The following is a 14,459-nucleotide window of genomic DNA, read 5'->3' on the forward strand; positions in this document are numbered from 1 at the left end:
TTTAATTTATTTCTTTTTAGGGGTGGTGGTGGGGGTGGTAGGGGGCTGGAGGGAGGGGGGTGGGTCGGGGTGAGGGTGAGGGTGGGATAAAAAAATTGAAGTTGAAAAATATTTTTTAAAAATAAGCTTTAAATTTACTTTTTCATCAAATTTTTTTTTTGATTTTTTCAACAAAAAAGTTGTAATTTGAAATTGGTGGAAAGTTTTGGAAAATGTTTTCCTTGATTTTTGAAGGGAAGTCATTTTCCTTGAATTTGAGGAAAATGAGTTGATTTGGAAAACATTTTCTAAAACATTTAACCCAACCAAACATGAGAAAATTGGAAAACATTTTCCTTTCATACCAAACACACCCGAAGTGTCTAATATGATTCTATATTGATACATGATATTCGACACTTCATCATATTTATCTTCTTTTTGGAGTATTAATTCTAGCGATAAATATGATTTAATTTGCATGACCTATTGTAACCTAAGACAATATTTACATACCGTAACATTTGACCTTTTTTTTATTTACAGTACTTTCCTTCGACCACTCAAATTGTCAACAAAATATGATGTACATGCCATATTAGTAACGTCGTACGAAACGCTCTTGTTTTTTCTTTTTTCTTTCTTTTGATTTCATTAATAACACAAAAGACTTAGGGGTCGTTTGGTAGAGCGTATTAGTGAAAATAATGCTTGCATTAACTTAATGTATTAGTGGTACCTTGTTTGATACACTATTCTAACATATGCATAACTAATGCTTGTATTAGTAATATACTCTATTGTGCATTGTGCATTAGTAATGCAATGGGTTCTAATGCATGCATTAATATTATTAAAGACACAATTGCCTTCAAAAACTTTTTTTACATCATTTCCACTATATTTGTGGAGGGTACTTTTGTAAACAAATTTTTTTTCTAAAAAAATTATGTAATGCATAATATTTTTAGTACAGCAAACCAAACATTGCATAAAAAAAATCTCATCATAGCTAATGCAAGCATAACTAATACAACCATTACTAATACACTATATTTTACATTATTCTTATACACTCTACCAAACGATCCCTTACTTTACGGGCAAAGACACATGTTACTGATCCAAATATTTTATTTTGTGTCTTACTCAACTTGCACTAGTCCCTAATTTGTCGATAATCAAAGAACTCTGAATCCAATAGCGATTGAGGTTCTCTCTCAATTTTCTTCGTTCCAACAAAAAATCTTTAATTAGCTATATAGTACTACATTATAATACACACTCACTTTCATAATTCAGTTAAATTAATCACAAAGGATATATAAGAACAATAGTATGAGTTTAACTTGCACTGAAAGACAACAAACTACAAGTACAGTTTGACCCCAATTTATTTTTAAAAAAAAGAAGACACATACGTAGTTGTATTGTTTTTTCTGTTCAAATCCCTGTTCCGAGGTACAAAAATAAGTAGAAACATTACAAAGTGAAAACACAAATAAATTACAGAGAAATTGAGAAAAGATCAAACATGGTAACTCAACTGTTCTACGAAAAATCAGGAATTTGTATCAACGTATAATCAATCAAACAGTACTAATTTGGTTTTCGGAACTGACTCTGTTTATGAAACTCGCGAATTTATGATAAAACGAGTTCATTTTTTGGATAAATATGCTATAGAGCAACCGAATTGCAGAGTATAATATGGAAATGGAATAGAGAATGGGACAGAGACAGGGGAAAAAAAGTGATAAATAAGATGCCAATGTGAGAGGACCAAATACAGAGGCCAAAAATTGAACCATTTTTGCGTAATTTGAATGTGGTGGAGTGGTTAACAGAGCATCGTGAGAAAAACAGTAAATGAGAAAACTTGCAATGGATAAAAACATCTCAGCAAAGTGTGTATCGAAAGGGGATTTGTCACTGCCTTGGTACTTGAGCTGTAACAGGGCAACCATAGTAGGGAAAATGAAGGCCAGAATTAGAATGTTCGCGTGCTGAGAAGGAGGAGGAGGAGGAGCATATTGCTCGGCCTGAAAATCTGTTGTTGTTCTTTCTTCTGCCATTGAGGAAGCAAATTTCGAACAGAAACTTGAACTAATTCTTCTTTGTTTTCTTTTAGTTGTGTGCCTAATGCCTCTCAAGACCCATTACTTATACAATTAGTACAAAAGACAACTTTGGTGGTTAGCATTGTCAGGAATTCTAGGTCTTGCAGAATTTTGTCATTTTCATCTAAATTCCCATCAGGTAAACTTTGTCCAGAATGTGTCATTTTCATCTAAGTTGCCTTCATGCAAACTCTGTCGTTTCAATTATTTGTTTTTTTAGTCAGTTTAGAATAAGAATATTTCTTTTCTTTTTATAATTTTTTAATTCTAATATTTCATATGTCATTATAAGATTACAAAGATTAAAAGATGTTCTGGTACATATCAACTATTTTTTATTTAAGATCTCAAGTCTTCTTTACTCTTTTTAAGCTCCGTGTTAGGTTAAATTGTAACAGAGGAAGTATTTCGAGAAAATGATCAAAACAGTCCTTAGATTGATTTGGTCCCTCATATATGCAGCTTATGGAAAAAATCATTTATGTATGCTAAAAGCTTATCAATTTAGTCTTTCACCCTAAAAATCTAACGACACTAGAAAAACTCCGTCAAATTAAACAGAGATGTGCAACTCACGTGACATACAAAATTTTTATACAGAACCTCTGTCATCAGTTCCAAAGGGTGGTTGTGGCTCTGCGAAACGCCTCATTTGAGAAGAGAGATATGGCAAGAGATAGCTGTCTAGCGAGAGTAACTGTTGGCGGTGCAGTTGGTGCTGTATATGGAACTTATGAAGCTGTTAGTTTCAAGGTGTCTAGACTCTTGAAAATCAGATATATTGGACAAACTACTTTGAGAAGAGCAGCCATTTTTGGTCTCTTCTTTGGTGCTGAAAGCTTGATACACTGTGGAAAGTCTTACTAAGCATATATTTGCTAATTGTGTTGGATTGAATTGTTGTTATCTGAATAATGTGCTTCTGCAATTTCAATATATTTGAGTTTCGTAAATCAAATTGGTGATTCAAAAAAAAAAAAATCAAAGGGTGAAAACTCTCGCCTTTCCAACAAAAAATCCCTTTTCTTGTAAAATCAATTGACACAAGTTTTTCCATTATTGAACGATGTTAATCAAAAGAAACCCCATGGGATCGAGCCCCTGTTGTGGTAAGAATTTATATTGCTTTTCGTCGAGACATTGCTATCATTGGGATGTTGTGAATCAAATCGTGAAAAAAATTGGAGTATTACTATCTCTTGATAAAACTGCTATGATCAATACAAGAGGATGTGAAGTTAAGGCAAGAGTAGAAGTACACTTGGCTAAGGATCTACATGATAGTGTTTAATTTCACAGATTTTTTCTTGTGTCCTAGTTTTTAGGCTGGAAGACTAAATTGATAAGATTTTAGCATACATAAAGGACCTTTTACATAAGATGCATATATGAGGGACCAAATCAATCTAAGTCCATACATTAAGGACTTTTTTGATCATTTTCTCGAAGTATTTCATTAGAAAGTTGAGACCTACTGAATGTGTACACAATAATGTGTAATTTTCATCTACAGTTCGTAAATTGTACTTCGATTGCAAGTCTAAAATGAGCGACCATTTTCATTTTCAATTCGAGTCCTTCTATTGTCTTGTCTCAAATGTGTCATTTCCAGCTGAATGTGAGTCCTTCGACTTAATGCACAAAGAAGGTGTTGTTGGGTTTTAGCAAGGTGTGAATGAGAAATTGGGCAACGTGGAGAATCAATTTGGAGGAAAATGAAAAGTCAATTTAAATGAAAGGTCTTTGAAAATGAAAAACTAGTTCTCCCATATTGGTAGAAGAAAGAAAAAATGTTGTCCTTATATTAGGAAATATTTCCTTTAGCTCTTAAAGGGTCAAGAAGAAGGTGTCCCCTGCGTTGTTGCTCGGCCTCGGATTTGAATTTGGCAAATGATGTGATTGATAATATTTTTTTATTTAATCAATCTCATTAATTAATTTTCCTTTTCTTAAAAAATAATTGAGAATGTTAATTAATTAACATAATTAATTTCGCGTAAAAAGAATTATTTGAAAATTCGCTAGACGCATTCCTTGCTGCAATTGGCTATAAATAGCGAGATTTTTCTTGTTTTTCAAACATTGAAATTTTTTCTCTCTTCTGCATACATTTTCTTACAAATCAAATTGTCGATCGACTGGGTCTGTGTGTGCTCTCGTTGTTGTTCTTGAGTTCACTGAAATTATTGAAGTTTGAGGTACCGTTACTTCTCTAATAGCAAATTTGTTTTATCCCGGGAGGAATTAATCTACAACCTCAGATACTTTAGGGGATTAAATTTCTTAAGGAAACACAATTGCTTCTGTGGACTCAGATTATTTATTTTTCTCTCTGTTTCATCTTTTTTTGTTTCTGTTTTTTCTAACCTGAATACATGAGATAACAAGTGTCATTTTCATAAACAGTCACCGTGTCAAAAATAATTTCTAGTAATATTTAATAACAATAATATCTTAATTGACGCGAAATATACTTTTTTTAAAGACAATTACTAGTGTCAATTACATTTTACCACTCTTAGTAAATGTTGCTAAAACTTATAACGATATTGAATCTAATGATAATTAACTAATATTGTTAAAAGATTTAACACTCTTTATTAATGTGTAAATTTATTATCGTTAAAAGTTGTTTTTGTTGTATAGAGTTCGAGGGCATCGACTTATTGTCCAAAATTTGTCTTTTTTAATCGGCTATTTGAGTCCATACTCTTTATGCACAATAATGTGTCATTCTTATCAACAGTTCGAGTTTATGTCCAATCATCAGCAATTCAAGTCCTTCACTTTTTGTTGTCTAAAATGTGGAACAATTTATTTAAAAGGCAATTTGAGATCTTCGAATTTATGCACAATGTGTCATTTTCATCTGAAATTCTGAGTCTTCAACTTTATACCAAAAACGTATAATTTTCATCAGCAATTCGAGTCCTTTGACTTCATCTATCTAAAATGTACTACTTTCGTTTCAAAAAAATAATTTATTATTTTTAAATTTATCTTAAAAAGTGCTCTTTCCTTATTTTGGCAATATTTTAATTTCAACTTAATGTTTGAGGCCACATGATTAAATCACGTTTTAATACATTTGATATAACTTTAATTTAGAACCATAAAATTGAAAAGTTTTATATTTAATTTCTTAGGATGTATCATTTTGATGGGCAATTCGAGGCTTCCGACTCTATAATGTCTTTAAACGTACGTGTCAATTTCATCAGTATAAACTATTTATAACACCTTATATAAAAAATTGACTTGATGTATTTTTTGCTGGCTAAAGTAGTTAGCAAGATTATTTTATAGGATAAACGCCTTTTTTGAATATTAAAATCTGTCATGTGACTCATTGGCCGCATTACTCATTATAGATAACGAAAATCAATTACTATATATTTTTGCTTCCTACTTTAATTTAGTATAATAACGATGAGTGTATTAAATTTAATCGTCTGATTTTCCTTTTGTTTATACGCCCAAACTCGCTCAATGATTAGAAGAATTAGTTATCAACTAGCCTAGATGAATATATAAAAAAAAATTATATTTGTTCTGCGAATTGTGGTTGAAAGAGAGAACATAGTCATTGGACAACCTTTTGCATACTAGAGCCGGAATCAGAATTTTCACTAAAGGGATTTTAACATTCTGAAGAATAAAAACTCAACAAGAGTAAGATGCAATCCATAAAAATAATTTTAATCTTATATATACAATGTAATTTTTATGACTCCACTATCCCTGTAGGTAAAATTGTGGTCCAATATTGCACCTTTAATCTTCAGTATCCATTGCAAAACTAAACTCTAGTACACATGAGTTGCCCCTCTTTTAGTTTACTAGTTCTCTTTGGAGACCTTATTATCAAATAGGAATGCTCAAGCAAAGGCAAAACACTGATTACAATAGAAAACATGGAATTAGCTAATTGAATTTTTATATAATCTAAACACAATTCATAGCAAAATGAGATTAACATGAAATTTTTATTGTTGAGCTGCAAAGTTTTGTACATAGCTAATTCCTTGTTTTCTTGTAGTATTATCAAAAATAAATATGAGAGAAAAGAGGAAAAGGTCAAATATGTACACACAAAAAATGAAGAGAAAATAAAATAAAGGAAAGGAAAAATCAAACATAAATTGGAACTCATGAATTTACGATAACGCCAGTTAATTCGTTCAGTGAGTAGTGTTTTATTTAGCAACTGAGTTGCAGAATATAATATTGAAATGGAATAGAGAATGGGGCAACTGAGTTGCAGAATATATAATGATACTTTCAACGTTTTACCTATGTTGGATTTCACTTATTTGACAACAAATCCACAAATATTCATTACATTGCAAGATCTTCTCATGTTTTATAAAGTTTGTAATCAGTCAAATCATAATTCCAGTAATTAAAATGGTCCAAATTTATGTCTGGTCTTCTAAGCTAAGAAGGGTGAGAAGCGAGGATCAGTCAGATGAGGAAGACCAGCTCTTGCTCCCAAGGCACTGCACCCAATAGCTGCCTGCAAACCAATCCACAAATTAATTTCTCTTTAGAAATTGTCTAAAATAATATGACAGTTTATTGCACTAAACTCCTTTTATATGCAGAATTTCGAGAATAGTGAACTACATAAAGTCTAATATAGATCGATAGTTTTATCCTGTATTTTTACAAGAGGTTATTTTTATGACTTGAACCCGTGATCTCCGATTTCTATAGAACCTAGCACTAAAATATCCTCTAGGGGATAAGGCTAAGTGAAACAAAAAGGGCTTTCCATGAGATGGGGAAATGAACACTATTGTCCCCATACGAAGCATGAATAAGTGATTGTTCTGATAATGAGCAAGGAATATCCATCTTTATACTAAAAAGGATGGATTGAACTGATAATTCATTAGATATTTTTTTATGAATGACAACTAAGTATCGTAAGTAAATTGCTCCCAGTTGTTCAAACATTTGACAATCAAAGTGATAAATGATTCATGGCTAAGGCAGAGTTGTGATTTAAGTTTTATAGGTTCTTAGTATTGAACCTATTATATCTTTAAAGTTATGGGTTCATATACTATTTCTTGCAATTTACGTCCAAAGTACTAGGTTTAGATGAACACGATACAGTATGTTACATCCGCTCTTGTTTACAGTGTTTAACTTTTACCATTTCAGTAATGGAACCCTTCCTCTATAATTTAAGCCTAACATTAAAATTAAGTATATTTCATGTTTACTTACCACTTGCGAAGCAAACATCAGCATCTTTTCAGGTGGGAAATTAGCACAGAGAGCTGCAAATACATCAAGGAAAACCATGAGACAAAGACATAAATAACAACACATAACAGCATGATCTAGTCGCTTGATACTCGCCTACTAAATGAACCAAGACGGACGTCATGGAAGCATAATTGAAACAGGAATTGTTAGGACACTTCAAATCCCTAGCAGCAACAAGCATAGGGAGAACAACGGAGATGCCACACTGCGTTTGACAAAAGACACATAGTATACTAATTATACTATAATTTCACGTACAATAAAGAACTGCTCCAACAAATGCATCTCCAGCACCAGTTGTATCAACTATTTCCGAGGATGGTATCTTTTCAGCTGTTCCCACACACAGTCCCAATCCCTTTCGCGTGCAGCTTTGCAACATCCTGGAAGAAAACATATATTTTGAGCTAAGTTATCAAATACCAAATAATCTTTTTACTACTCTAGCTTAAATTTCTTTAGAAGCATCAAGAGATCTATTATAAAAATCCAAGTTTGCTAATCTGAAAGCGATAAATTACATGAATACTCAAATACAGGAGGGGACTATTCATCTTTAACCTACAAGAGATGCACATTAAGAAAACATTTCACACATGTCTCAACCCAGATAGACATCTCCATATATAAGCAATTGACTTTTGAAACTGATGAAGTACAAGAACAAAAGCTCCAAACACTTCTTATGTGCCTGGATATACTTAAATAAAGTCCTATAGTTTCCATCCTACGGTGTAAACAATGTCTAACTACAAGGTAGAAATTGACTTTTATGTGCATTACCATCAAACTTTCTTTCTGCATTGAGCAAGAAAATCTCACAACTGAAGGGCAAACTACGTACCGAGGTTTTGCATGTTGGAAGGGTTGAGGTAGTATCAATACTTTGCTTCATTTTTTCAAACAAGTCATCAATATCAACTTCTTCAGGCTGGATATCCCCTGCAAATATACTAAATCCATGTTATGAATCAAAGGCTGATTCTATGTCTATCAGAACGCTTCATTTGCCAAGATAAAGTACTCAAAGTATTTTTCGTGCCAAGAAGCAACATGTTAGCATACCAGTTTCTGCTCTTTCTAGCATTACGCAGCCATCTTCTCCCAATGTAGCAATTACAAATTTGGTACTTGGCAACTTTAAAAGCATGGAAATTAGTCCACCTGCTATAGAAGGAGCCTCGGTCCATATCTGAGAGACAAACGGCTTTATTAAATTTTCACATGCTTAACTTATGAAAGACTGTAAGGGGCCCTCGATCATGGAACCGGGACGCAAAGGAAGACATTTACTTCTATTAGATATTATACCAAAATCAATTCTATTCCATGATTACATGGTATAACAACGTTAAAAAAAGATATTTTATTCACAACAGTTGCTATAAATATTTTGGACAAACACATCACTAGAAGAGAGAAAGTATGACAAATTTAATTTTTCAAACAAACTAAAACTTGCCAACCGATACTAATCTTATATAGTAGATCCATGGAAGTCCAATCAAAATGTGCAACAAATAAATCATTAAAAGTCAGTCTACCAGACTAAATACTAAATAGCTTACCCGTGGAAATCTTGTGGAGCAAACAACATAGGTTGCCAAGTGTAGAAGCTCATCCAACCCTTCTATTTTTCTTTCTGCATCAATCACAATAGGTATACTCCTTTGATGTGCCTGTACTAGAGATCAAAAGGCATACAGTTTTTTTCCATTTAGCTGAAAATAATCAGCGAGTCCTGAGGCATTAGGAACAAAAGCTAGAAACAGAATTCTGTCCAGTGCTCTTGGTCTGCCGGAGCTTAGTGGAAAACTAGAAATATGATCAGAAGTTGATTGTAAATACATTCTATTAGCAAGCAGAAGCTCGAATTAAATAACAAGGAAGACCATTGAAAATTACCTCTTGGGCCACAACTAAAGCAGCTTCATGAAGTACTCCATTAGTAGAGACAAGCCTCACACCATCCAATGCAGACGACAAACTCGAGTCTGGCAAATCATCATCTACCATGGGTGGATACCCTGGTGTGTAGATGGAAGTTCGTGTTTTCCTGAGATAGCATACAACAAAAATCAGCTTCAGCAGAACAAGTTACAGAACGATCATCTGTCCAATTATACTGACCAACATGCAGTAAAGATAGAAATGACCTTTTTTTCCCCTTGGACATGTGGCAGAAAGAAATTTCGAACAGAAATGTAGCCAACAGGCCATTTTTGTACTTTAGGAATTAGTAAAGAAGAGAGGGAAAAAAGAAGTCACAGGACATATTGCTTATGAATAAATACTTATCCACATTTGGAGTCTACTAGCATATAGCATATTCTAAAACGATGAATTCCGTGTGAATAGTTTTAATATTGTAGCTGATCTAGACATCTAATAGTAAATCAAAAGACTATGTCTGCGAAATGAATTTGCAAAAACAGTACTCATAAATCATCCATCTCATCACCCAAGAGAAAGCTCAACAAATGCCTATATAACATTTACTAAAATGGCATTAAACCGAGTTGAGTACTGACGTTTGACTGTCAACAATGACATAAGAGATTGTTGAATGGCCCCCTTTGGACACCTGAAATATGTAACAATATGATGTTAAGAGGTAAAATTTGATGCTTCAAAAATTTTAATTGACTGAATAGGCGTGCTGTAAGCTACATCATCCTCTCATACAAGAGAAAAGTGTAAGATGCACAAAAACTTTCACAGTTAACCTGTAGCTCACTCACCACAATAAAACATGTATCAATGCCATCAGCTTCTAGCTCGTTCAGTATTCTTTTCCCTTGAGAGTCATCCGCGGCCTACTAAAAAAAAATTGTGGGAAATGTAGAGAATATTATTCACATAATTGTGGAAGGGTTGGACATGGATAGAAGAAGGGATAACTAAGAAGAACATCAAGGAAGACAATCAATGATTCAACGGTGGCAGGAGCAGTAAAACAGCAGAATCAAAGGTAGAGTATACACAGACATTACCACTACCTCGTGGGAAAGGCCTCGGAAATGGAAAAAAAAGGAATAGGTAACAAGAATCCACATAAAGTTCAGACCTTGGATATAATTCTCGGAGTTAAACCCAAACGAGCTGCACAAGTCATAGCGTTCCTAGTATTCCCACCTCCCTGAACCTATACAGAGCAAAATTATCCATTGAAATTCCAATTAAAAATAAAAAAATTGAGCTCATTCTCTCTTGTTAATAGCAGATAAAAATCATTAGACCTGAAAGCTGGTGCTACGAATCTTATCATCAGGCTTAGGATAAGAATCAACAGTAACCAAGTAGTCCAATGCCACCATCCCACAACCCAACTGCTTCAACCACCCAACAAAAAAAGTTAAACCCCTCGTTTGTCCGACTTTATTTTTGTCCGTCTTATTCTTAAATTCTATGTCTAAGTGAAAATCAGACGAACAAATTGAAGCATAGCGAGTAATTAGATAAACCAAATCCAAGAAAATCATAAGAAGTGATAATCAACAGCTAATAAAGAGAACAAGATAGTACACACAACAATGGTGTCAATTGATTTTGCTGAAGCAGATGGGGTTGAGTGAATCGACATTTTAACCATAAATTTTCTGCAGTATGAACAAAAAATGAGCTCAATTAACACAAAAATGGAAAGACCCAAGTTGGAGATTTTAAGAAATTAAAGTTGTTGTTGATTGTATGAAGAACCTGGAATAAGAAAGAGTGAAGCTTGTTGGAATGTGACATCTTGACGGCGGGAAAGTGTGTAACACCCTCATATCTGGGAGATGAGCAACGAGGCTATCTTTTGGAAGTTGACCCTTCACAGATGCAGACCAAAGTTGGAGACGGCAGTATTACAGCTAAAATTAAGCTCCAATCCGTAATTAATTCAAATAAAAATTTTTATCGTCTCAAACTCCAAGTTGCTGCGCTACTCAGCATAATACCATCAAGAAAGATACATATATTTTTATTTAGTAAGTTAATGTTTTTGAAAAAGATGAAATTATATCGATTAATAGTAATAAAATGGTAAATTTACTATATTAAATTTTATTTTTTTAATAGATATGGCAAGTAAAAATGGACAAGTAAATAGTGAGTGTCAACTAATATATAAGATTTATTTAGTTTGTCGTCTTATTTTTATGTGTATTTCAATGAATTTTCGCATATAGCCACTTAAAAATAACTTAATTATCCCCATAGATATAGTTTACTAATTACAATTCGTAGCTACATGTTAGAGGGGGTAGATAGGCAAGCGAGAGAGGACAGAGAGTGGAGAGAGGTGAATCGTACATGTACATGTATCAAATAATTGTCTATATATAACTGGTATACACATGTATTTATATATCTGGCATGCGAAATTGGAAAAGGGAGGGGAGAGGGATGAGAGAGGCGAGCGAGAGTGGGCAGAGAGTGGAGAGAGACGAATTGTATATATATTTTTATATTTTTCATATAATTTATATTTGTAAATGTATAAAAGAGGAGAGAGGCGGCATAATTACAGCTAAAATTAAGCTCCAATCCATAATTAATTCAAACTATAATTATATTAGCTAATTAACTAATATATATTTACTTATCAGCATAATTTTCCCATAATTATACTATAATGTACTTAGTTATAAATTTGAGTCATATTATAAGAACTAGAGGAAATGGTCCCGTGACACGGGACCAATGTTATAAAAAATTGAAATTGTTAATATATCTTTGTTAAAACAACAAATGTCAAGATAAATGTGTATATTTATTTATTTTTCAAATAAAAATGAATAACGGTTAATGTCCTAACTAAAGTCTAAACTCTCAATTATTTAAGGAAATATAGCAAGAGTAAGATATTTTTCAACCTTATCATTGTAAAAGTTGAATTTATTATCCTTTTCATTTAATGCTATATGATCTTATTTTTAAAAAAAATAAATCTATATATCTATATAAAGCTGAATATCAGCTCGCTGATGTGGCATGTCTCTAAGGGCTGGATTTCTATTTATCTTTTTTGTGATTTTTTTTTAGTTTTTTCTTCATTTTAAGAAATCATACACATGCTTCGGTTATAAATTTTTTACATTAAAAACATTTTCCTTAATTGTAACATTTAAGAAGATTTATTCCTTACACTTAATTACAGAATTTGAAAAGTTTTGTAACACTTACTTTTGAATACTATATAAACACATACAACATAACATTTGTTCTACATCTCTCTAGGCCTAGATATGAATCGAAGCCAATTTTGTAATTTCAATTGTCAATATTACTGCCAATTTCGTTATTTCAAGTGTTAATATTGCTACCATTTGATACTCCTATGATCCTATTAGATCATCAACACACTCATTTACCATTCAAGACATAAAATCACTAGCAATATGGATATGAAATTACTGAACATTTGTTGAATGTTACACTTATACCATGGTAAGAAGGTTGATCGGAGAGGTTTTCTGTTGTTATGACAATCAAAATAGTTAATTGCGGTTGGGCATGACGAAGTGATGAATGGGTTCTCACGGAAATCAAAACACTTGTAATATTGTATATTGAGGTCACAAAATAATTTGATATATTTTGTAACTTTTTTCTATGTTCTTTATCATTATTGTAGAAGAAAATGATAAAGTATTTTAGAGAAAAAATTGAACATGAGAGATTTTCCATAAAACTAGAAGGAGATAATTAAAAATAAATGATAGATTGGAGTAAGCAATATATAAAGACTAAAGTGATGGGAGAAAATGGAAAATGAAAAAATAATAAAGAAGAATACGGAAAAGGAAAAGGAAGGAAAAGATTTCATGTAATATAATTAAAATTTAAGTTTAATTTGCAATTAATGATTCATTTATTTTGTTACATATTTTAATTTTTTATTTTATCTAATCTATGAAATCTGAAAAAATAATAATATTAAAATACTTTATTTATCTCTTCTCATCATTACTATTTACTATAATTTGTTACTTTTCATCTTTCTTTATTATTACTACAATTTATCACTTTTCCTTAAATTCTTTTTTCTAAATTAATTATATTAAATACAATGTTAAGAAACTAAAAGGTCATTTCTTTAATATAAGTGATATTTATTTTCATTACACTAACAACTTTTTATTTTTCTAATTTCTAAAGTAATTAATAATCATATTGATATTTTATATTATAGTCGTATAAATTAAGATATTGTCAGACTTTATAGAAATCATCACATTAATTTTTTTATTATTATATTTTCGAGAGATATTATCAGACTTTGTAGAAATCACCACATTGATTATTTTTTTTTGGTGTTATATTCTTTGTGTTTATTATTTGCATATTTTAGTTTGACTAAAAAAAAAAAGAGAAGAAGATGCAAACTATTGAATTATGATCAATTTACGAGAGTGTATGTCAGTAAAAATTCCAAAGATTAATTATGCATTGAATTTGTATTTTATTCTTCGTTTTAAAAAATTAAGGTCTAACAATTATATTGCAAACACATATTCATCTATATGATACTTAATAAAATTATTCATAGCTTATCATCTTTTATAATCGCGCGAAGCGCGAACAAGTTCACTAGTCATTATATATGTTTAAATAATTTAAATTTAAATTTAAAAAAAATATCATTTAACTTTAAAGATTTTATTTTATCAAAAACTTGTACATTGAAACATATAGTTATGAACCCGACTTACTAAATATCTCTTTCAATTTCATTTTACTTGGTCCATATTGACTTGACATAACTCATAAGAAAATATTTATTAGAAATTTATTTATCATATATAAATTTGATTAATTATGCATTGAAAGTTAAATTTGACTATTAGTATTTAATATAGTTACTTAATCATAAAGTCAATATTAAGAAAAAATAATAATTTTCTCTTAATTTGCTAAAATAAAAATATAATTTGGTATAAGAACCAAATTAAAAATAAATAATATTTATTTAATTTGAATATTTAATTTGAATTAATATAAATTATATTTTTTTAAATGACCTAATTATATTAAATTTAAGGAATACTAAATTTAACAGTGATAATAATCTGAGTTTTCAAATGAAAGGTATAATGA

The 14,459-nt window shown here is 31.2% G+C and overlaps 2 protein-coding genes across 2 annotated transcripts; one reads left to right on the top strand and one right to left on the bottom strand.

The window, feature by feature from the left end:
- The first annotated feature begins 2,765 nt into the window (after window positions 1-2,765).
- LOC102582795 (uncharacterized) lies at window positions 2,766-2,970 on the top strand. Its single transcript, XM_006359207.2, has one exon. It carries the CDS (start codon window positions 2,766-2,768, stop codon window positions 2,964-2,966), a length of 201 nt encoding a protein of 66 aa, XP_006359269.1. The 3' UTR covers window positions 2,967-2,970.
- A 3,374-nt stretch (window positions 2,971-6,344) lies between these two features.
- On the bottom strand, window positions 6,345-11,219 carry LOC102578152 (sulfofructose kinase-like). Its single transcript, XM_015314323.1, is given in 14 exon segments — window positions 6,345-6,615; window positions 7,335-7,387; window positions 7,635-7,720; window positions 7,722-7,759; window positions 8,221-8,318; window positions 8,442-8,568; window positions 8,945-9,055; window positions 9,282-9,432; window positions 9,908-9,960; window positions 10,118-10,192; window positions 10,444-10,521; window positions 10,616-10,705; window positions 10,906-10,975; window positions 11,076-11,219. Coding segments are annotated over 14 exon segments (1,185 nt in total). The 5' UTR covers window positions 11,147-11,219; the 3' UTR covers window positions 6,345-6,531.
- Between the last annotated feature and the right edge of the window lie 3,240 nt (window positions 11,220-14,459).

Source organism: Solanum tuberosum, unplaced genomic scaffold (genome assembly GCF_000226075.1).
Source record: "Solanum tuberosum cultivar DM 1-3 516 R44 unplaced genomic scaffold, SolTub_3.0 scf00292, whole genome shotgun sequence".
Classification (NCBI taxonomy): domain Eukaryota; kingdom Viridiplantae; phylum Streptophyta; class Magnoliopsida; order Solanales; family Solanaceae; genus Solanum; species Solanum tuberosum.

What these genes read in the sequence shown, in the direction of transcription:
- LOC102582795 (XM_006359207.2), top strand. Translation starts at nt 2,766, where the DNA reads ATGGCAAGAGATAGCTGTCTAGCGAGAGTAACTGTTGGCGGTGCAGTT.